This window comes from Colletotrichum destructivum, chromosome 5 (assembly GCF_034447905.1).
Source record: "Colletotrichum destructivum chromosome 5, complete sequence".
NCBI classification, from domain to species: Eukaryota; Fungi; Ascomycota; class Sordariomycetes; order Glomerellales; family Glomerellaceae; genus Colletotrichum; species Colletotrichum destructivum.
In genome coordinates, this window is record NC_085900.1 from 609,356 (window position 1) to 631,467 (window position 22,112).

At 57.5% G+C, this 22,112-nt stretch overlaps 6 protein-coding genes across 6 annotated transcripts; 3 read left to right on the top strand and 3 right to left on the bottom strand.

Annotated features, from left to right (window-relative positions):
* Positions 1-157: 157 nt before the first annotated feature.
* CDEST_07779 (Putative AAA+ ATPase domain, CDR ABC transporter, ABC-2 type transporter, transmembrane) lies at positions 158-5,263 on the bottom strand (the record flags this gene model as incomplete). Its single annotated transcript, XM_062923938.1, has 10 exons — positions 158-849; positions 916-1,102; positions 1,182-1,546; positions 1,644-2,214; positions 2,280-2,652; positions 2,720-3,315; positions 3,415-3,902; positions 3,970-4,066; positions 4,175-4,626; positions 4,687-5,263. The coding sequence occupies 10 exons, from the start codon at positions 5,261-5,263 to the stop codon at positions 158-160; spliced, it is 4,398 nt and encodes a 1,465-aa protein (XP_062779989.1).
* A 2,840-nt stretch (positions 5,264-8,103) lies between these two features.
* CDEST_07780 (uncharacterized protein) lies at positions 8,104-8,709 on the bottom strand (the record flags this gene model as incomplete). The annotated part of the gene is made up of 2 exons (XM_062923939.1): positions 8,104-8,597; positions 8,688-8,709. 2 exons carry the CDS (start codon positions 8,707-8,709, stop codon positions 8,104-8,106), a joined length of 516 nt encoding a protein of 171 aa, XP_062779990.1.
* A 1,145-nt stretch (positions 8,710-9,854) lies between these two features.
* Positions 9,855-14,006, bottom strand: CDEST_07781 (Putative forkhead-associated (FHA) domain, SMAD/FHA domain superfamily). The gene is made up of 3 exons (XM_062923940.1): positions 13,394-14,006; positions 11,833-13,214; positions 9,855-11,775 (listed from the first exon to the last, which is right to left on the bottom strand). The coding sequence occupies exons 2-3, from the start codon at positions 12,937-12,939 to the stop codon at positions 10,630-10,632; spliced, it is 2,253 nt and encodes a 750-aa protein (XP_062779991.1). The 5' UTR covers positions 12,940-13,214; positions 13,394-14,006; the 3' UTR covers positions 9,855-10,629.
* Positions 14,007-14,694: 688 nt separating this feature from the next.
* On the top strand, positions 14,695-15,305 carry CDEST_07782 (uncharacterized protein; the record flags this gene model as incomplete). The annotated part of the gene is made up of 5 exons (XM_062923941.1): positions 14,695-14,752; positions 14,817-14,843; positions 14,903-14,932; positions 15,007-15,097; positions 15,173-15,305. The coding sequence occupies 5 exons, from the start codon at positions 14,695-14,697 to the stop codon at positions 15,303-15,305; spliced, it is 339 nt and encodes a 112-aa protein (XP_062779992.1).
* Positions 15,306-16,432: 1,127 nt separating this feature from the next.
* CDEST_07783 (Putative glucose-methanol-choline oxidoreductase, FAD/NAD(P)-binding domain superfamily) lies at positions 16,433-18,479 on the top strand (the record flags this gene model as incomplete). Its single annotated transcript, XM_062923942.1, has 4 exons — positions 16,433-16,509; positions 16,564-16,750; positions 16,845-17,587; positions 17,660-18,479. 4 exons carry the CDS (start codon positions 16,433-16,435, stop codon positions 18,477-18,479), a joined length of 1,827 nt encoding a protein of 608 aa, XP_062779993.1.
* Positions 18,480-19,958: 1,479 nt separating this feature from the next.
* CDEST_07784 (Putative major facilitator superfamily, MFS transporter superfamily) lies at positions 19,959-21,670 on the top strand (the record flags this gene model as incomplete). Its single annotated transcript, XM_062923943.1, has 4 exons — positions 19,959-20,642; positions 20,723-20,821; positions 20,886-21,095; positions 21,155-21,670. The coding sequence occupies 4 exons, from the start codon at positions 19,959-19,961 to the stop codon at positions 21,668-21,670; spliced, it is 1,509 nt and encodes a 502-aa protein (XP_062779994.1).
* Between the last annotated feature and the right edge of the window lie 442 nt (positions 21,671-22,112).

The following is a 22,112-nucleotide window of genomic DNA, read 5'->3' on the forward strand; positions in this document are numbered from 1 at the left end:
GTTAATTACTTGCCATTAGTTACTGTTACTACTAATTACCGTCTGTCTGGCTTTCTCTGTTCCTATCCGGCCATGTCTTGCGATTATACCTCTAACCCTAAAAATCCCAATACCTATCTACAGCTGGGTCGATAACCCCCAGACGAAAACGAAAAGACTACTTGCGCTTCACTCCCTGGCCCTTGGGCACCCTCACCAGCCAGTACAGCCCACACGCGGCCACGATGTTGAACCCGACATACAGCCACAGGAGCCCAAAGTTCCTCCACCTGTCGCCGTACTCGATGTTGAACCGCGCCAGGAAGTCGTCCGTCGTGTTCATGCTGCAGTAGCTGCAGACGTCCGTCGCGGCGCCGTCGACGAGGTATCCGCCGGCGCCCTGCACAAAGGGGCCGAGGAAGTCGCCGCACGTCGTGTTCGCCGGCGCGGGGACGCGCACGAGCTCCTTGGCGGTGCAGACCACCTTGGACCCGTGCAGGCAGGTCGACAGCGCGCCGCTGACGAGGTACGTCATCGGGCTGACCCAGTACATGAAGTCGGCCCAGATGGCGGGCAGGTCGGCGCGGACGACGCCGACGCCGCAGAAGGACATGCAGAGGATGGCGAACAGGCTGGCCGGGATGCTGGCGAGGTCGGCCGTCTCGATGGCGGCGATGGCCAGCTGCGAGAAGGTGCTCAGCCAGAGGAAGAACATCCAGATGAAGAGGAAGACGGTGAAGCCGCGGATGCTCACGTCGTCGGGCGTCGTGTTGCGGGTGAACCGCGCCGGGTAGTACCAGCAGAAGAAGAAGACGACGGCGGCGATGGTGTTCCAGATCATCTCAATGGCGACGTTTGATAGGAAATAGGCTGCGAATTCAACGGGTTAGGCATCGTGATTTTAGGCTATTTTTCGGGTAACATTTCTCAACTCACTGGTCCAGCGGTAGACGCGCGACGGCCGCTCTCGCACCTCGTACACCGCCCTCTGCGGAATGAACATGGGCATGATCTGCTTGCTGAACTCGTTGACGGTGGTGAGACACATGAAGAAGGCATACAACTGGTTCTGCAGGCCCTGCAGGCTGTTGTCGGACTTGAATGTGAAACCGATGTATAACGCCTATCGGAGCAGATAAAAGGTCAGTGAATCCATTCATTTCTTCCCTACACTCTAGCAGGAGAGGCTGCTGCTGTCTTACCAAAAGAATCGTCAGAGTGAGCTTGGACCAGATATACACCGGCGACCGCCAGAAGTGCTTCGCGGTGCGCACGAAGACGTGCCGGAACTGCGTCCAGACGGACGACGCAAACTCCTTGTGAAGGACCTCCTGGCCTGCCCCGTCCACGGGACCCTGACCCCCGGCCTGTTCGCGCAGGAGACGGAGCTCCTCCTTCACCTCGCGGAACTCGGGGGACGACCGCCAGATGTCGTACCAGTCCGGGCCGTCCTCAGACATGGCGGTGACCTGGAGCATCCACTCGGCAGGGTTGGCGTCGGCGGGGCACCGCGGCGCGCCGTTGCGCTCGAGATACTCGATCATGGTCTTTGCGTTCTCGCCGATATCTGTTTTGTGAAGAAAGAGAGAGAGGAGTCAGCAAAAGGTATATCCCTCCCCAAGGGCATGAACAAAAAAAACCGGAGAACAAAGAAAAAAACTCACCTCCAAAGTACACCGTCTTGCCGCCGCGCTGCAGCAGGAGGAGCCGGTGGAAGCGGGAGAAGAGCATCGCGGACGGCTGGTGGATGGTACAGAGGACCGCCTGGCCGCTCTTGGCAAGCTTCTCGATAAGGTCGCAGATCGCCCAGGATGTTTGGGAGTCGAGGCCCGAAGTCGGCTCGTCCAGGAAGACGAGGAGCTGCGGTCTGGCCGCAAGCTCGACGCCGATGGTCAGGCGTTTGCGTTGTTCGACGTTGAGCCCCTGGCCGGGGACTCCGATTACGGCATCGACAAAGTCCTTCATCTCGAGCAGATCGATCACCTCGTCGATGTACGCCAGCTTGGCTTCGCGAGGCGTCTCGGCGCTCTGTCGCAGCAGGGCGCTGAACTCGAGGGCTTCCCGAACTGTCATGGTCTCCAGATGAACATCCTGCTGTTGGACATAGCCCACTCGGTTGGAGAGCGATCTGTCAGTTGGTCGGCCGTTCACCATAGTGTCACCGGAGAGAACACCCATGGTAACTCTGTTTGCGAGAGCGTCGAGCAAAGTCGTCTTCCCGGCACCGGATGCTCCCTACCAGCCAGGTTGTCAGCATGTTATTTACCCCTTCAGCATTACCGGCGTAGGGCAACACATACCATGAGAGCCGTGATCACCCCGGGCTGTACGAATCCATTCACCATATCCAAGATGCGGCGGTCCTGGTCTTTGATTTTGACGTCGTAACAGATGTCTTCCCAGTGGAAGATGGGCTTCCCACAGGCGCTGGGCCTCGGCCGGGTCTCGGTTGTCTTCTTCTCCGCCGGCAACGTGGACATTTTCTCCGTCACAGTAACCCCGCGAGACTGCCCCTCTTCGTCGAAGCCTGATTTCTCGCTCAGGGCAGGCGGCAGTTTGCCGCGTCGGAAGACGAGAACCTCCCCTTCGCTCTTTGGCGGCTTGGCATATTCCGCAGTAATGATGTAAGTGATGAAGAAGAAGACCACATAAGCCCAGAGAATGCCAACGTTCCTGGAAAATCTTGTCAGATCCCTCTTAGAGCGAAGGGGGGGGGGGGGGGTGATGATTAAACACTCACCTCCACTTGTTCGCGTTGTAGTAACCAAAGGATTGCTCGATGTACCGGTCGCCGTTAATCATGTCCGATCCCGGCACAGCTCCGACGGTAGCGCACGAACGACCCGTCAAAGGCAGGTCGTCGTAGCCGGCTCCCGAGGGCACCATACCACTGCACCGAAACTCACGGCCATGGAACTCGTTCGCCATGAGTGCCTCAAAGGCATAGGACAGGGGGTTGATGTAGCCCATCCAGCGGGACCACCCCTGCATGTAGGACGTCGGGACAGTGAAGCCCGCGTACATCATGACGCCGATGGTCACGAGAGTGACGGGCACCATGGCCTGATGCGAGGTGCGCGCGAGGGACGCCATCGTCCGATAGATCCCGGACATGGCCAGGAGGACGGTGAAGGATACGAGACAGAAGAAGAAGAAGGGCCCCGGCTGGCGGTTCAGGTTGGCCAAGAAGTAGAGAATGGAGTTAAAGGTGAAGATGTTTGTGATTTTGTACGGCAACTCGGTGATGTAGCTGGAGATGGCCTCTGCGGACTGGTGGTATAGCGCGTACCGGTTGTGCTTCTCGATGACCGGTCTCTGTGTGTAAAGAGTGAGGACCTACACCACGCTAGTTAGCTGGATATGCGAAGAGAAGAAGAAAGAGAGCAAGACACCGGGCAGAGGGGAGTGGGGAAAAAAAAAAGGAAAAACACCAACCTCCATCTCGCTGGCAAAGGCGTTGAACAGCAGGGCGAAGAAGATCAAGCCGCCCCGGTAGTAGAACGTGCCGGATTCGGGCTTCAGGTTGTAGAACATGCTGCCGAGGATGAACCCCACGATGATGTTGAAGATGAGCGAGGAGATTGTGAACTCGGGGTCCGCCACCAGGCGCTTCCATCCCCGCCAGAGGCACAGCTTGATCTGGCGCGGGTACGTGATGGTATACGGCGACTTCAGCCGCTGCCACGAGCTCCGCTCGGCCTTGATGCTCTCCTCGAACGCCCCGAGACGTTGCTGTGGCGGGTGCTCGCCGTCGTAGGCGTCGATGGCGGCCATGAGCGCGGCGTGGAGCTGTGACTGCTTCCATCTCGCGGCGAAGTCGTCGGGGGTTCGCGGCGCCAGATGCTCGTAGCCAGGCTTGATCCGCCGTTCGCTCGGGGACGTCATCGAGGTGAGGAAGTCGGGCGTGGTTTGTCGCTCAGGGCCTGTGGACGATCGAGTCAGGAACAGTTGCCTCCAGCAAACAAAAGCGCCTCTGCAAGTTTCACTTACACTGGAACCCCAAGTCTTCAAAGTATTTCTTCGCCTGGTCAATCTTGCCAAAGAAGATTTGCCGTCCCTCGTAGACTACCGTCACCTTGTCAAAGAGCTGTTCACACACACATAAGTCAGATCGCCAGCTCTCCGTCCAGGGACAGACCTATCGGTCCCTGCAAAAAGAAAATCAGAGAAAAGAAAAGATTCATCAAGAACTTACATCGTACGCAGACTGGGGCGCCTGGTAGATGGCCACAACAGCCGCGACGTTCAACAAGTCCGACTGCGTGCGGAGGTTCCGGCAGAAGGTGATGGCGTTACCGCTGTCGAGGCCACGCGTGCTGTTGTCCCAGCACTGGAACTTGGCGCCGGTCAGCGCGGCTTCGACGATGCTGACCCGCTTGCGCTCGCCCCCGGACACGCCGCGGACGAAGTCGTTGCCGACCTTTGTGTTGACGGTGTGCAAGATGCCAAAGGCCGCCATCATCACGTCGCGCATGACGCGGGCGTACTCGTTGCTCGTCAGCCCACCTGGCACCCAGGACGGCACTCTGGCCCTCGATGCGAACTCAAGCGTGTCTCCGACCGACAAGGGGGCCAGGTGGACGTCCACTTCGGCGTTGTACAGAACGTCGCCCCGGAACCAGTCGTGCATGCGTCTCGGTTCGATACCTAGGCTACCGTCAGATTTTGGCTGTTATTTTCATTGGGTATAAGTGCCATTTCACCAACCTCGAAAGTTCATGTATGACTCTTGGGAAACGTTCAGGCCCTCTGTCTGACCGGCCAGCGTCTTGAGAAGCGTGGAGCAACCCGATCCCGGAGGGCCCAGCACGAGAAGCATCTCCCCGGGCTCGACGAGGCCTTCAAAGTCGCGCAGGATGTCGATTCGCCTCTTTGACCGCCCCGTTGCGAGCCCAACAACATCAGACGCCATGCTGAGCGCGATGTTGCCCGCGCTCTTCTGGTACTGCGTCCCGGAGCTGTAGCCAAAGACGCTGAGGTCGCGGAACGCGACGCCCGTCAGCCTGTGGGGCGCCGCGTTGGGGTTGGACTCGTAGAGGTTGATGAACGCCTTCGTCCAGGCGGCGGTGTCGAAGTTGGCCGAGTTGGGATCCAGGGAGCTGTTTTTGGGAGGGTTCAGGACGTCGACGTGGGCGTTGGCCGCGTGGTGCTGGGAGGCCGTCGTGACATGGCGGGCCAGGTGCTCGATCTCCCGATGGCCGCTCTCGGCGGCCGTCGACGTCGAGAAGTCGAAACTCTCCGACGATGAGGCCGGAGAGTGGCCGTTGTGGCCATCTGATCTCATGGCTGGTTGCAGCGGCTGTGTTTTGTATAATTAGTACGTGTGCTTGGGCCCAGGAGTCTATTCAGATGATAGATTCAATGGGCAATGGTGGTTGTGAGATGAACAGATGTTTGGACGTATTCACTCTGGCCCCCGACTATATATCTCGACATCGGAAAGCATAAAGGGGTCGCCCAAGGAGGTTGAAATGGCGTCGTCACATAAGACACTGCCCCCCCCCAAGCCACTGGTCGGCGTCCCGCGGTATGCGGCTCAACGCCGCATCAGGGAGACACCCCTACGGCGCAGCATCATCTCACACACGCGAATCGCCTTTCCTGGGATCGCGTGCCGGCGGATAGTCTCTCCAGCCGTCGAGAGGTAACCATGGTCAAGGTGGATGTGGTGAAATCTGTGGGTGCTGTGTCGACCCATGTCGCCCGGACGGCCGCGGGAGGCCGAAGGGTCGTCGGCGGAACCACAGTGCCGGGGCTCCTAGTTCCGCCCAGAGAGGAACTGCTCGACAAATCAGGAAGGGTTGCTTACCAGGATGGCACAAGCAATCGATCGTTTATGGTTATTAAACAGGAGCACCGGAGGCCTAGATCTCCGATAAACGTCTTTTTCAACTGCCTTGCAATGACGGTCCCGATAGCCCGGATAGTGCTGGCTACCCCCACTTCCCCCCTTGATTACCGCCGAGTTTAATTTTGTTGCTACAACTAGTTGAAAAGAAGCCGGGAAAAGTGAAAGTTCCACATTGATTGTCGGCAGTCGAACACATGTCGACGCGCGGGTGAGCCGCCTAGTTGGAGGATAGAAGACACGAGATGCTCTCGGAAGAGCCAGGAGGAGACTGAGGCAACTTGGAACTGTGAGTTAAACTTTGGACAAACAGGCTACAGGTCTCGTGTCGTGTCACTGCCATTGGCATGGCGATGAGGGGAATTGCTGCTTGTGTAGGACGGATGTTGGACTTAAAAAAAGTTGACGGCGGTGCAAGAGACTCGGAGTCAAACCTCAACTTCGCCATCCTGTACGCGGAAACAACGAGAAAATGTCTCTAGAACCTATCAGCCTCCGGCGGCTTCATACTTCGCTGGCCGACAATTTGGAAAGGGACGGTTGCACTGATGGCGTCAGATGTGATAGATAAAGGCAGGCGCCTAAGGGACAAAATTCATGGCAAGACGAGGCTCCGCACCGTAATTTCGACAGATACATCTCAAGAAAAGACTCAAGTCAAGAAGCTGGGGGAGTCTGGCATGCACGCACGGCGCGGGATCCGGATGACGGCCGTCCTGGCGAACAAAGTGTCCGGCTTGCGGCGCTTTCACCGGCCGATTTGACAATACCCACCGCGACCAATTCCGGCTTATGACGACACGGCTGGTTCCTCACGCATGCTCGCTCGGTCTTGCCGACGGACGGAGACTTCTCACGCGTCGCCCCGGAGCGGTGTCTCGGTCGCCGTGAGGTGGAGCCAAACTTACTATATCGGAGTACAGACATGCACAATCGGCAAAACTCTCAGGCCAGTATAATCCACTTATATTTCTGCCTTCAACCACACTGCATATACTAAAATTAGTTGCCACATTGCTTCAAAAGTATCTTGTATGTAGCGCGAAGTTGCGGCAGCATGTCCACGAGACTTGAACGTGACCACTGACTATAGGCTTGGATCATAAAATACGCAGCCCGGGGGAACCGGCCGGAAACCGGGCCTCGGTTGCTTCAAGGTGAGCGGACTCAAATTCCGTCATCTTGCAACTGAATGACCGTTGTCGCACGATTTTCTCTCCCCTATAATATCGCTGTCTGCTGAAGAACATTGGTGTCTGCTGCGTTCGCAGTACTCGAATCCCTGATAACTTTCTAGGCTTGCGCCTTGGTCACTGTGCTACGCCAGTATAAAGATTGTAGCAGTTGTGAAGCGAAAGTCGAGTGTCTTTTTCGGCGAGATTAACTGACACAATCTTGGTTTTTAATGTGGCAATGGGTTTCGTGACCTCGGCTTTCATATAGAGGAGCTTCTCGTGTGATATTGCCGGGATGCAACTGTCGTGGGTTCTGCTTCTCGTGCGTCAGTCCCGGCGGGTGGGAAGAACCAAGCTAGCGCATAGCTATACTTCCTTTTTCGGATTTTGAGTTCCTAGGAAACACTAAGTACTCTTCTCGGAACTATACCTTTATTAGGATGTTGAAAGCTCTCTTGCTGCTTTTGTGTGCAGCCTGAGGTGTTTGTAAAAGCTTGTGATTAGAGTGTGCCAAACCCGATATCAAAACACACAAATGCATAGTATCAACATGACTAGTTTCTATGAGAACAAAAATCCGTCCACCTGTGTGAGTTAGAGGGTTGGAAGGTCATATCCCATTTCTGATAGCGTTCATAATGCACTCTCTGTTGGGTCACCTGGTGACAACTGCAAACCACCCCGGCAGCGCCGGCCAAGGACCCACTATCCACCACCCGAACATCCGCAGGTCCGCGGAACGCCGCTCCGCCAAATCTCCGGGAAGCCGCACTTCCACGCTCCCGAGAGTCCACACAAGCAGTCGCTAGAAGCATGCAACGGAGAGGCCCAGAGCTTATGCTTCAATTTAAACTAAGACGAGCTCCCCTGTTAATTTCAATTTCAGACAATCAGCACAGCTCTCATAATGGCCCCCTCTCCTCGCCCCCCCCTCCCCTTTCAGCCAAGTCGTAACGGCGTAGTTCCTCTCCGCGTTCATCCCATAAAGTTCGTAATCCTCATCAAAAAGTCGTTTGAATCATCCCTCACGTCAGTAGCGAACCATTGACTCGTACCCCCGTGCCCGTGCCACCCGCCTCCTAAAGTAGAGAGACTGGGTCTTCATTGATCCTGCCCGGCCCACCGCTCCGCGACCCGCGAGGTCACAAACACCCCCGCCGCCAGGATGGTGAAGCCCGGCGCGAACAGCAGGAGGATCGCCACGACGACCGCATTGGCGAAGAACTCGGACGACGCGAAGGGCGGCGCCCGCCCGACGAACCCCGGTCCCATGGTGTGCACTTTCACGTTGGCCCTGCCGACGCCACCGCCGCCACCGCCGCCTTGCCTTGTCCGCGCCTGCCCCCCGGCCGCCGGGTCCGCGTTCGACAGGCCGCCGAGAGCGTAGAACACATCCGCGACGAGCGGCTTGTCCCCCTCGTCAGCGACGACGACCCCGGACAGCCACGCGCGGATGTTTTCGTGCTGGTCCGCCGGCGAGGGCGCCTCGTGCTCGCTTTTCGCGGGGCCCCGCGGCGCCGGGCGGCCCTCGAGGTCCACGACGTGTCCGTTTGTGATGGTTGTGCGGTCGTCCTCGTAGATGAAGGAGCACCCGTCTGGTTCGGGGAGGAAAGGAGAAGGGTGTCAGCGATTGCAGACGCGTGGAAAGGGGGGGCGGGGGTTCTCCAAGCTCCCCAGGGCCCTACCGAAATGATCCGCCAAGTTCATGATGCCCGAAAATCGTGGGGGAGGAAGGCTACGGCGGGTGATGTTCTTCGTGCCTTGACGTGTGGACTAAACAGCTTTTGGTGAAGTTTCGGCGCCTGAAAGCAAGCTTTTGGACTGCCGTGAATCAGAAAAAGGGCTGTTTTTTTTTCTTTCTCCCCGTGTCCGGCGGTCTATAAAAGCGACCAAGAGCGAACCCCAGAGACCTCCAGAAAAGAACAAGTCAACCCGGGCCAGCTTGTTGGTTGTTTTTTTTCTCTTCCCTCGACACGTGCGTTGCCAGGGGGGTAGAAGAGATGCGGGAAGGGAGGGATGGTTGCGACGACCGCTGGAATGCTTCATCTCAGCCCGCGGTGCTGATCCCGCGCCAGTGACTCGGGTTCATGCCAAGATGGCCTTCCCAAGCGCCTTTACAGAGAGTTCCCTGCTAAACTATCAGAGGTTTCCCGCGCAAATACGAAGTCACTGCATGGCCAGTCCTGCGGGAGGGAGCGGGAGGTTTTGCAGAGATAACCCGGTGTGATGGGATGAACCAGATTCTCAACCATGGGAAGTTCTGCTAAGGGGGGGGGATTTCGGTCCCCTTGTTTCCTTTTCCTTTCTGCAGAAAAGAGCGTTAACCTCCACGCCATGCAATCCGAGATGCCGTGGTTCAGGCATGTCTCTCTAGCGAGCGAGCAAAAGCCAGAGATATCAAGCATCCCCTGGCTAGCCCTTCGATGACGCCTGGGTATCCTAAGAGAATGCCAGGCAGACAGTCTTGCACAGTGGTTTCGAACCCGTCACAATGTTTTTGCCACGGCAAGTCGACCAAGAGAAGGGGATAGGTCCTAGGAGAGCCCAAAGCTAAGAATGTCCGCATCAGACAGCACATCATTTCCTGTGTAATTAATTACACATAACATCAGGCACAAGCCCAGCAAGTGGGACGTCGTTAATTCTGATGATCCACTGTATCTCTTTCCCAGCCCTTCTCTCCCTCTCGACAAGGCCAAGCACGCCAGCGGCCAGACACATTACCTACTGGGCATCGACAATCTTTGGTCTAAATACGACATGTTCTGAGACAGAGAACAATCTTGGGTCGAAACGGCACATAACATCAAACTCATGACAACGACACACGTCAAAATAAATTAAAAGGTCCTTGTATTCACCGCCCCAGCCTATGCAAACATTAATCTCGTCATTGTCCCGCCAGTATTCTACAGCCCCCTCTCATCCCCTTCTTCTTCATTGCACCATCGCACCCACTAAAAGCCAAGAAGCATATGAACCCTGGAGGCATGTTTTGAGGAGGCGAGCGCATGACATGAGCGCATTCAGTCCATCCCTGCCGGGGTTTGATGCAGCTTGACAAGCGGCAATAGGCATATGAATATCTCTCCCGCAGCAGCAGAGGACGAAGAAATAATAGAGAAAGAGAGGAAGAAAGGCGTCATCTCGGATGGGTGGTTTCTTTTTGGTGTGCCCAGTATAAAAAGAAGAAAAAGTCGTCGTCATCCATCATCCCGTTTCCCATTCCAGGTTTGGCGGCCCGCTCCGCCCCCGCCTCCAAAAGCTTCACAAAGAGAACATCGTGCTGCAGCGCGATATCAAGAGAGACCTCGAATAGAGGTCGTGGCATCAAAACGAGGAAGAAAAAAGATGAAGAAGCAAAACGCCTTCCCCACTCATGTTTCCACCAACCGTCCCTATTGCCCGTGAGAAATAGAGACAAAGGGAAAAGAAAGGTCATTCTCGCAATTCATACAGGTAAAAAAGGAAAATAGTAGGTACATAGGGAAAAACACTACGCGATGGAAGTCGGTGGGAAACGAATGGCCGCTTTCAATGCAGTAAACGCCGTAGGTATGTGCAACGCCAGCGAGGAAGTGCGTGTCTAGAGAGAATCGTAGCAGGAAGTGATTGGGTCCACCACTGTCAATGACGGGGGGCCGGTTCGGGTTGCCAGCCGTTGATGTAAGCCATGAGGCCCATGCCTATAATCACAACACCGAGCATGGAGGCGTAGGGAACGCCGGCCATCATGGCCTGGTCCTTTGCCAGCTTGCCCGGCGGTATGGTGAGCGGCGTGATGGTGTTGGCTCGCGACAGCGTAGGCTTGTCGCTCGGGTCGTACACGCTGGCCTCGGTCTGCGTAGGGGCCGGCGTCGACTCGCCAGAGCCGTCTGTCTGGACGACGGTAGTAATCTTCTCGGCAGGCCCCCCGCTGCGACCGCGACGCCCACGGGAAGGAGAACGGTTCGTTTCTGCCGTAGCCGCCGCCTGCTTGGCTTCTTCGTCTCTTCGAATCCGGGCAACCATCTCGGCAAGGGTTTTGCGGTCCGCGTCACGTTCCGTCTCGGCCTGTTCGCATCTTTGCTTCCAGGCATCCATCTGCTGTTTGAGGTCGCTCATCTCCGACATCATTGTGTCGATCTTGGCCTGGAAACGAGCGGCAATGTCCTCGGCGCTTTCTGGTGTCGGCTCTTCGGCAATGGGTTCGGCGTCCGTCATTTCAACGTCTCGAGTCTCAAAATCGTCCTGTGGCGGCTCAAACGCGGCTTCGAGTATGGTCTCGGTATCATCATGCTCTTTAGGCCCGCCATTGGTCTCCTTAACGGCACTATCCTCGAGGATCTTTGCCATGTCTTCGGCGAGCTCGCGTGCCTCGCGCTCTTTGGTGAGCATGTCTTCCAAGTCCTTGATGCGGGCGGTCTGGGTATCCATCTCCTTCTTCGCGTTGTTCAAAGCCTCGGTCAACTGGATGATCTGGTGCAGGTTGTCTCGTCCCACAGGCGACGGGGTACTGTTGGCCTTCGGTCGCTCGGTGGTACCTCGTTTGAGCGAAGGCACATCTGGCTTCTCGGGAAGAGGCTGCTGAGGCGGGGGAGCGGGCGGATCGGAGAATCGCGTCTTCGCATCGGTACGGAAGGGCAAGGCGTTGCCATTAGGGAGGTGTCTAGGGGGCTCGTGTGCCTCGGGCTTCTCCAGATCCTTGACTTCTTCTTTACCAAGCAGCGCGTGGATGAAATGGCCCGTCCGTGACAGGTCTTGGGATTGTAGTCGTGCACTCCGCATCTCGTTCTGTCTTGGAAATTAGTATGTGAAAAGAAGAAGAAGCGGTAGACAACAGGTACTCACGTGTAGCCTCTTCACGATATGCTCCGTGGTAATAGGCGTCAGCAAGAAGCCACGAGCAGCTCCGCCGTTGGGGACCATGCCGGCCATGTTTTGAGGAGCTATCATGCGTCCGTTGCTGGCCATGGACGCGTTGCTTCCCGTGCGGCCGCGATACGGCATTGGTCCCGACGCGGGGACAGCCATAGCGCCGTTGGCGGGATCCAAGTCGCCAAAGCTCATGTCCATAACGTTGTTGGAGGGGCTGACGAAGCCGGCGTGCTCAACCTTGGCGGCAACTTTGTGATGGACGACCGTCTTTTGGTCCTCGCTCACGATATCGATCCCCAGCTCGACGTGATCACCGGTCTGTAGTTCGTGGGGTTCGGATTCGCGGTTTTCTTGCGACAAGCGCGTCCCGTTGACAAAGGTTCCGTTGGACGACTTGACGTCGCGGATGTAGATCTTGCCCATGCGATCAGCCCAGACTTCGGCGTGTTGTCTGGACAGCACTTTGCTGTCAAAGTAGCCGTTCGTGGCAGTGGGGATGGTCTTCTGGTTGGTCTGGCGACCGATGCGAAGGCTCTCCGGATAGTATGGTACGGATATGGTTTTGCGCTCGAAAGTGCCATTCAGCGACAAGAGGTAGAGGACGGGCTGGCCGCTGGGCATGGGATCGCCCACGGGCCTCGCGGCGAGGCCTTGTTGCGACATCATCTGCGGCTGGCCGGGAACGGTCTGTAGGGACGAGTTGCCGTTGATTCCGTTCATGGGCGAACGCATGACGGGCCTGCCGAAATCGGGCTGGCCTTCTGGTTTGCCGGGGGGCCAGGGGCCTTTGGGCTGTGGGCGCTTCCTCGAAGCGGTGCTCGACCACGAGCTCATGTCGGAGTTGGTCGAGGCCGGGGTGCCATTTGGTTGCGAGGCATTCGTGGCGACGGTGGTGGTGGACGAGTTGGACGAAGTGGACGCGACGGAGGAGGACGAGTTGCTCCGCTGCAGCGTCTTCCGCGGCACGAACATGCCTCTGACGTCTTCTGGATTCATCGAATTCAGACTTTGTCCGCCATTAACATTCCATCCCGGTCGATTGAGTTGCTGGAAGCTGGGAGGGCTCGCGACGGCAGTCATGAGGGAGACTTGGTCGTGGCTAGGTAAGGATCGTGTGGTGACGAAAGCGATCGACGCGATCTAGAGGCAGGTAGTACCGCTCGTGGGCTATCGATGTTCGGGGTAGTGGTGGTGGTGGTGATGATCTAGGGGACGTCGAGGGCTGGTTCCTTCAACATTCGCACACGAGCATCCCAGAAGATATCGCGAGGAAAGGGTCGACGAGGTTTATCGCCGAAGATGCTAAGTCACACAGATGGAAGAAGCACTGCAGAAGATGATGAGCGACGATGAGGCTGCGCTGGCAGGTTAGGAAAAAAATATGTCAGCGATGATGTCGCAGCAAGGATAAGGGGTGGACAGCCAATTGGCGCGACTGGGGGGGGGTTGATGGTGGTGGAGGTGGTGTTCGGGTCGCGGCCAAAGACATCAAAGACGGGCAGACAGGGAGGCCTAGACAGGGTGCGAGACATACCTGCAATTGAAAGGGAGCGAGCAAAAGATGGCGAGAGAGAGATGCGGTTGTTTGGGGCACCTCGTTCGACGATGGCTCATGCAGAGGGGGCTCCGTTGTTCTGGCACGGTAGGGTAGGTGAGGTTGAATCTAGGATTTGGCAAAGAGAACAGAAGGTCTCGCCCCGTCTCGCTAAGCGCTTAGCGTCGTTGCGGTTGCGGTTGCGGTTGCGGTTGCGTCTATGTGTGTGTGTGCGTGTGTGTGTCCTGTACTGACTGTACTGTGTGCACGGAACCTCCTCCCAGTTGCAGCTGCTGTGGCTGTTGCAGTTGCTGCAGACGGTCACGGACCAAACAGCGCTCAGAAGAAACATGCGCCAGAGACACCGACATGGAAGGGCGGAAGGGCGGAAGGGCTGGCGGCGGCGGCGGCAGATATGAGGGCGATTACTGATGGTGGTGGTGGCTGGGGGGGGGAAGTTGGCTTGGATTTGGGTTGGTTTTGTTCGGTTCGGTTCGGTTCAGCTGCTCTGTTAATGAAGCACAGGCCCCGAGGCTGTCACTGATTCCACCATGGGGAGGAAGACTCTCGATTCACACCCGTAATAAGCATCCAGTAGAGGGGGAGGGGGGGGGGGGACGGAGGTAAGTTGGTTGGAGTGGAACAAGAGGTGAGGGAAGAGTGAGATGGGAACCCGGTGTTGCTGCTGTTGCTTATGCTTATGATACCGGATGAAGAGATGGAGGCGGTCTGGTCAGTCTTTTTTGGGTCGTCGGCGATCCACCCTACCTCACCTGCCACCATCTGCAGCGCTTGTCGCAGTGCGCTGGCGACGGTGAGTCGGTGACTGCACAGAAAGAGGGCACGTGACACCTGAAGGCTGGCACTGTGACCCGCTATCTCCCCTGCTTTGGTCAACCGACCAACCAATTAGCGAGACTGCCGACTAAGGTCGGTCCAGGTGGCCAGTGCGTCGGGTGACGGCTGCTCCACCCAAAAGGGGAAGAGAGGAGGGTTGGAACTTGGAGGGGGAGAACATGAACATTTATTTGCCTTTTTTTGCCGAAGAACTGCCGTACCCCGGACTGGATTCGTCCAAAAAGCTCCAGTGGACACCCCTTACTGGTTGTGGGTTTGTGGATCGATCGGGATTGGCTGCAGCAAATTGGGAAGAGAAGCTCCTCCATCGCAAACATCACCACCAAACAAACCCCCGAACGCCCGAGAACATCTTGACGAGCATCAGCGGCGCCCCGACGACGAGCCCCTGCCCCCCCTTTTTCCTTACCGATCCTACGCCTACGAAACAACCCAGAAACATAATGCCTCCCGTTCCTGCGCAACACGGCGGTGCCATGGGCCCGTCCGTCGCTGACAAGCGTACGCCCGCCCGCCACCTCTCGTCCTGAAGCGTCTCGTCGAACCTTTAACTGACCCTTCACAGTCAAGATGGGTGCCATGATGGGTGGCAGTACGTGTCTTCCATGCACCGCGCATGCAACCCTGGCCTCGCAACTGACATTTCTGTAGCTGTCGGAGCTGTCATGGGCTTCGTCTTCGGTACACGACGCCTGCCTCTTACCCTCTTCCCTCCGTCGCAATCCATCCGGACTGACCCGTGATTCTCTGCCCAGGCTCCGTCAACATCATGCGCTACGGCGCCGGCCCCAACGGTATCATGAGGACTCTCGGCCAATACATGCTCGGATCCGGAGCCACGTTCGGGTAGGTCAACCACCACAATTAGCAGAGGCAACAGGCTGTCCAGTCCCGTCGTAGCTAACGCTCCCCCCATCTCAGTTTCTTCATGTCCATCGGCAGTGTCATTCGATCCGACGCCTCCCCCATCGCCAACGAGGCCTTCCGTAGGGCCCAGCGGAGACCCATCATCATGTACGGCCCCGGCTCCGAGTACTCCAAGCGCCAGCAATAAGCCGGAGGAACAATGACACATTCGAAATACCCCCCCCCCCCCCACCACCTGTACATCATCTTTGTAGGAGACTAGTAAGACCGTCGCCGAGGACGGGCGAGATGCTCCGCCCCCAGCACTAAATGGATATCTGTATTATAATAGGATGTTGGGCATATCACGACTACACGAGAAAAGTTTTTTTGCATCTTCATCCAGCGTGCGACTAGTGCGGAGTCGACACAGAGCCCCAAAAATATTCTGCCTCGTTTCCTGGTCGGTCCCAAGGACTGAGTAATGTCAAGTCGACAGTGGTCCAAAGACAGGCCAGCTGGTTCGTTTCTGAGCTCTGGGACGTGATTCTCAGCCAAGTATATGCACAAGCCCCGCGCGCGTTTATGGGAGCTGCGTCCTTCTCCAGGTGAGCGGCCGACTCGATCCTCGTCCGTGTCCTTCACAGCTCTACAACTCATGGTAGCGGGCCAGTCGCTGGGAGCAGAGTTGCTGGCGACGTGCCGGTTGGCTACGTGTGGTCTTTGTGTTTCGTCCACTCGCCCTACATCCATATTCTAGTGACCCAGGCCTGTGTCCGTCCTTTATACTGCAATCAAAACCATTGAAGCTCATGCCACCTCAAGGGCGCTCGAATCAACGCTTCCGTACATTCAAGGCTCATGCCTGACCTTCCAAGATATACACACGGTCGCCCTGCAAACCAGCGGTTCCCGCTCTTCGACTGTAATTACACCAATCACCTGCGGAACTCCGCAAGGCATCGCTTAATCAGCGTGCATATTGCTCTGGTGGACTGCGTCGTCGTAGTCTGTGTCAAGCAGCCACCAGCTCTCGGCTGAGGTACTGTCTCGGTCTAGCGTAGCTAGGGAGCGGTGCCAATATTGATTGCGACGCATCAATGTGGCCCGAATAGAACGGCAGGACCTTGCCAGACAACCCATGCGATGAAGAGCGCAATCACTCTCCGGTGCTTGCAGGCTGGAGGCCGGCTGACCTATGTGGGACATGCGTCGACTCTGTGCTAGGTATATAAGAGCTTTCAAGTTCCGTCTTGGGGGATCATGGCAATGATTTTCTCCGAGTCCATCACGAAGACTTGAGTCTACCTCCTGAGCGACTGATCACCTTCAAGCATGGTCTGGAGACCTCTCACATTGGGCGTCGTGTTGTCCAGCATTACGAACATCATGGCTGAGACATACGACTATATGTAAGTCGGATCTCTCACTCACGCTCACAGGCTGCTGACATTCCTGCCCTGCAGTATCGTCGGCGGCGGCACTGCCGGCCTGACCGTCGCAGCCCGCCTTACCGAAGACCCTCAAGTGACCGTGCTCGTCCTCGAGGCCGGTGCCGATCACTCTGAGGACTTGAACGTGCTGGCCCCGGGTCTGTTTCCCGCCATGTACGGCAACCCAGACTACGACTGGGACTACAAGACTGTTCCTCAAGTAAACCCTCCCCTCCCCTCCCTCTCCTTTCGCCCATCGAGTCCCACCCAGCGCATGAGTGACCGACGCGTCTTTGCTGATGTTTCCCTCCTAGGCCGCCGCTAACAACAAAGTCGTCGCCCACATCCGCGGCAAGCAACTCGGCGGCTCCAGCGCCATGAACTTTATGTTCTGGACGCACCCCTCCCGGCGAGACGTCGACAACTGGGGCGCCCTGGGCAACGCCGGCTGGTCCTGGGACGCGCTGGCCCCTTACTTGCGCAAGTCGGAGGCGTTCCTCGCCCCGTCGGCGCAGCAGACGAGCGACCTCCGCCTAGGCTACGTCGATCCGAGCGCCCACGGGACCAGCGGGCCCATCGCCAACGGGTTTCCGAAGTTGTACAGCCCTTTCCTCCAGGCGTGGCCGCGGACCATGGAGAAGCTCGGCCTCGGCGTCAAGGGAGACCCCCGGGACGGCGAGGCGCTCGGGGGCTACGTCAACTTGCTCAACATCGCGGACGCGACGCGGAGCTACGCCGCGAACGCGTACCTCGGCCCCGCTCGTCAGCGGACGAACCTGAAGGTCGTGACGAGCGCCCATGTGACCCGGATTCTCCTCAAGAAGAGCAAGAACGGCGTTCGAGCCACGGGCGTCAGCTGGACGCAGGAGACCGAGAAACACGAGGCCACCGTCTTCAAGGAGGTGGTTCTCGCCGCGGGCTCCGTGGCCTCGCCGCAGCTGCTCGAGGTGTCCGGCGTCGGCGGCAGAAAGCTCTTGAAACAATACGGTGTCGACGTCTTGGTGGACAACCCGAATGTGGGCGAGAACTTGCAGGACCACGTCTATGTTCCCCTCGGGTGAGTCATTCCCTCCCCGTTGCTGGTTCGTTCTTCGGCTTGGAGAGCCTCTGAAAACTGACGTCCCTCTAGATTCGCCGTGAAGCCCGGCCTGCCAACCAACGAGGACTACGCCAACGCAACCTACTTCCAGGAACAGCTCAGCCTGTACCTCCAGAACAAGACTGGCCGCTTGTCCTCCGCAGGCGCCAGCTCGGCCCTCCTGTCCCTCAAGCAGATCGCATCCACCTTGGACTTCGCCTCGCCCTCGCTCAAGAGCAACGTCCCCGGCCTGGCTGATCAATATCGCCTGATCCTCCAGGACCTCAAGTCCGAGGCCGTCGCGCAGGAGCTCACCATCGAAGGCGGCATCTCCCCGCAGTTCTCGTCCGACACGACGAAGCTCTTCTCCGCCGGCTCGCCCGGGAACTTCCTGTCCATCCTGGGGGTCCTCGAACACCCCCTCTCCCGGGGCTCCGTCCACATCCAGTCGGCGGACGCAGCCGTCCACCCGCAGATCGACCCGCGCTACCTCTCCAACCCGCTCGACGTCCAGCTCCTCAAGGCCATCGCGCTCCACCTGCAGACCGTCGCGCGGACGCCGCCGCTCCGCGACCTCCTCCAGGGCGGCGGCAGCGTATACCAGCCCGGGTACCGCGCGCTCACGGCCGACAACGTGGAGGACTGGGTGCGGGCCGCCGTGCAGAGCGAGTACCACCCCTGCGGGACGTGCGCCATGCTGCCAAAGTCCGCCGGCGGCGTCGTCGACGAGAGGCTCCGGGTCTACGGGGTCGAGGGCCTGCGGGTCGTCGACGCCAGCGTGTTTCCCTTGATCCCGAGGGCCAACATCCAGTCGCTCGTCTACGCGGTGGCGGAGAGGGCGGCGGACTTTATCAAGCAAGACGCACAATGAGGCCTCGGTCGGTTATGCATAATGTGTAATTAGAGGCGGCTCTCAAACCCTTTTATGAACGAAGTGACACACCGAACTCTGCACAAAAACGAGTGTATTGACCATCAAACTGACTAAACCTAAAGTCTTGACCTCTCCAGTGTCCTTGAAGATTCGGCTGCTGATCGTCCACGGTGTTAAAGCTCTTTTAGAGCACCACATAGACGTCAATAACAAATTTTGTCAAACTATTGCTCGGTGTGGCACAACTTCTCAGCACGGCATGACGCCACGTCTCCCGGTGCAACGCGCTTGGCAAATTGGCGAAGAAGCTTGGCACGGGAGCGTTGGCCAAGATGCTGATCGTCTCTAAATCTCCGAGAACGGGCAGTCTAGGGGGCGGGGGCTACTGCTGCATTGTGCATCTTAGTTAACGTGAAAGATTCCGGTTTGATAGGTGTTACAAAAAGTCGAAGCCACTGACTCTCGGACCTGCAGGGACGGAGTCAATTGTTCAAGACTCTCAGTATTAGGTCTAGGTCTGGCTGGAGTCTCGATCGCCTGAGAGAGCCGTCGCAAATTTCATCATAGCCCCAAATGCGTCGCCCGCTTGCACTGATGTCTTAAAATACGCACAGGCTTTCAACGTCTGTTACATCGGCAGGCATGCGACCCTCTGCGGTATCCCCTCAAGCCGCATTCGTCTCTGCGGGCCAACGGCCGGGCCGAGCGGCACCAGTCCGGCGCCGATGCCCCGGTTTTGCGGGTCTTCGGCCCGTAGTGCCCGGGAACCCAACAGCAACGTCTCAATGTCCCCTTCCCGTAATAGAGTTGGATGATTGGAAGCTTTTCCAGTTCCTATCTATTGTGACTACGAACGGGGATCAGCCCGGAAATGAGATGAGCCAAACCAAACTACGATCTGCCGTACCTCCGAGCCGCGGAACAGGGTTCCTGAGCAAAATCAACAACTAATGGACCCGACTCCGACGTTCCAACAAGTCTGGCCGCGCACATCTCCACATCGAAAGGGGATCGCGCGGAGGCGACGGCGGCGATAATGGCGTGGAAGGGGGGGTCGCTCTTAGAGTGATTCAGGTAGCGACATCCGGATCACGACACAGGACCCCGCGATGGCGACACACCCCACGCCAAGTCGGAGCGAATCACCAGCTCGTCGCAGCACATCATCCGCCTCGGACACTCCATGGAATCCACATGAGTCGTCGGAGTGTTATCTAGCTGATCTCCAGCGTCCGGGAGATTGTGGCCAACTTTACGAAACCCTTCTCCCGGTAGCGCAGCGCGATGGCGGCCAGATTATCAGGAAGCGAAATGCATAAATCAGGTACGGAATTCCCCCTCCCCCTTCCAAAAATCTCCATGTGGCGAGACGCAGTGTTTTCTGTTGCTTCAACTTGATCCTCCGCCCTCGACTGGTCTCCCCGGTCCGTCTCGCTAATTTCAACGGACTCGATAGAGCTCTCACCTCTGCTCGGAATGGGGTCGGAGCACGAATACGCGGCGGCGTCGCCCAAGGGCGCGGCGGTGGACGAGTCCGTCTCAGACGACCGCAACTCGGCGACGCTCGAAGGCAAGAAGAAGGCGCCGTGGTGGGCGTACATCTGGGACTACGAGCCCGGGCGGTCGCCCGAGGAGCGCAAGTTCATTCAAAAGCTCGACGTCTTCCTCATCACGATGCTCAGCCTGGGCTACTTCATCAAGAACCTCGACCAGACCAACATCAGCAACGCCTTCGTCAGCGGCATGAAGGAGGACCTCCAGATGAACGGCAACGAGATCAACCTCATCGACACCGCCTGGACCGTCGGCTACGTCGTCGGCCAGATCCCCTCGCAGATCGTCCTCACCAAGGTCCGCCCGTCCATCTGGGTGCCCTCGTGCGAGCTGCTCTGGACGCTCCTGACCTTCTGCCTCGCCGCGGCCAAGACGTCGAACCACGTCATCGCCATCCGCTTCTTCGTCGGCCTGGCCGAGTCCATCTTCTACCCGGCCGCCCACACGATCCTCGGCTCGTGGTACAAGCCCTCCGAGCTGGGGAAGCGAGCCTGCATCTTCCACGCCTCCTCCGCCGCCGCCAGCATGTTCAGCGGTTATCTCCAGGCCGGCGTGTACGTTGGGTTGAACGGCGTGCATGGGCTTCCGGGTTGGAAGTGGCTATTTGTAAGCTCCCCCCCTTTATGATATGGCGTGCTGGGTGGTGTGGAGACCTGGGAATGCTGACTCGGCTGCAACTATCTCAGATCATGGACGGCGTCATCAGCCTGCCTATTTGCATTGCCGGCTTCTTCTTCCTGCCGGACCTGCCTGAGAACACGAGGGCGTTCTACCTGAATGAAGATGTGAGTAGTACAGTGCAACTTACCACCACCCGAGTCTGGTGCATGATGACTGACAACGATTCAGGACCGAAAATTGGCCCGCAAGCGCATGGCGAGCGTCGGCCGCGCTCCCCGGAAGAAGCTGGGGCGCTCTGCCTTCAAGCGCATCTTCGGCCGGTGGCACGTCTACTTGTTGAGCATTCTCTACATCATCTTCATCAACATCGGCCCGTCCAGCAGTGTGAACCCCTTTTCGCTCTGGCTCAAGTCAAAGGGCGAGTCTGTGCAGAAAATTGTAAGTGCATCACTCTCGTCGACAGCGAACGTCGTTCGTTACTAACGAGCGCTCATTAGAACATCATTCCTACGGCGGCCTCCGCCATCCAGCTGGTCCTCACCGTAGGCTTCGCCATTCTCTCCGATGCGATCCGTCACAGAGCGAGCGTCATGTCCATTTCTACCTTCCTCGGCGGTTTTGCTGCCCTGATCCTCGCCATCTGGAACGTCCCCGACGGTCTGAAGTGGTTCGCGTTCCTGCTGCAGCGCGCCTCCGTGCCGTACGGACCGCTCAGCATGAGCTGGACAAACGAGATCTGCGGCGCCGACGCCGAGGAGCGCGCCATCGTCATCGGCATCATGAACTCGTTGGGGTACGCCTTTAACGCCTGGCTGCCGATCCTGACGTACCCGCAAGTCGACGCTCCCGAGTTCAAGAAGGGTTTCATCTTCTCCACCGTCGCCTTTGGCGCTCAGGCGATCATCACGGCGTCTGTGGCATACCTTTACAAGCGCGACAAGAAGAGGGAGGGTATCACGAAGAGGGATGAAGAAGGGGTTACGGCGCCGGTGTCGGTTCCTAACGCGGAATAATTCAGCCAGCTGAGCGTGGCGCTGGCCTCGTCGAATCGCCAGGCTCGACGACAACGACACTCTGTTACAGTGACGAGAACAGACCTGGAAGAATAAAAAACTACATCAAGTTTCGAAACACCCACTCAAACCTCACATTGGGTTCATAGACTTGGGGTGCTATGCATCGTTAACATTGATTAAACGGCCGGAATGTTGCATATACCTTTCACGCATGAAACGTCTATCTGGCGGGTAGGGAGAGTTATTTAGAAATAGACCGAAGAGCATCGAATAGGAGTTATCTCTATTTCACTAGGCGCATTCATCAAGACTGCTTCATCGTCGTTCATCCAAGACTCGGTGCACAGTTCTATGAATACACAGAGGTATGATTTCTCTTGCTTAGTAAATGATGTGAACCGCAAATTGCATTCCACTACCACTACGGCTTTGCGTTCTA

What these genes read in the sequence shown, in the direction of transcription:
- CDEST_07781 (XM_062923940.1), bottom strand. Translation starts at nt 12,939, where the DNA reads ATGACTGCCGTCGCGAGCCCTCCCAGCTTCCAGCAACTCAATCGACCG. An exon ending in ATATCGTGAAGAGGCTACAC is followed by an intron (nt 11,776 to 11,832) that starts GTGAGTACCTGT and finishes TTTCCAAGACAG; the next exon opens with AACGAGATGCGGAGTGCACG.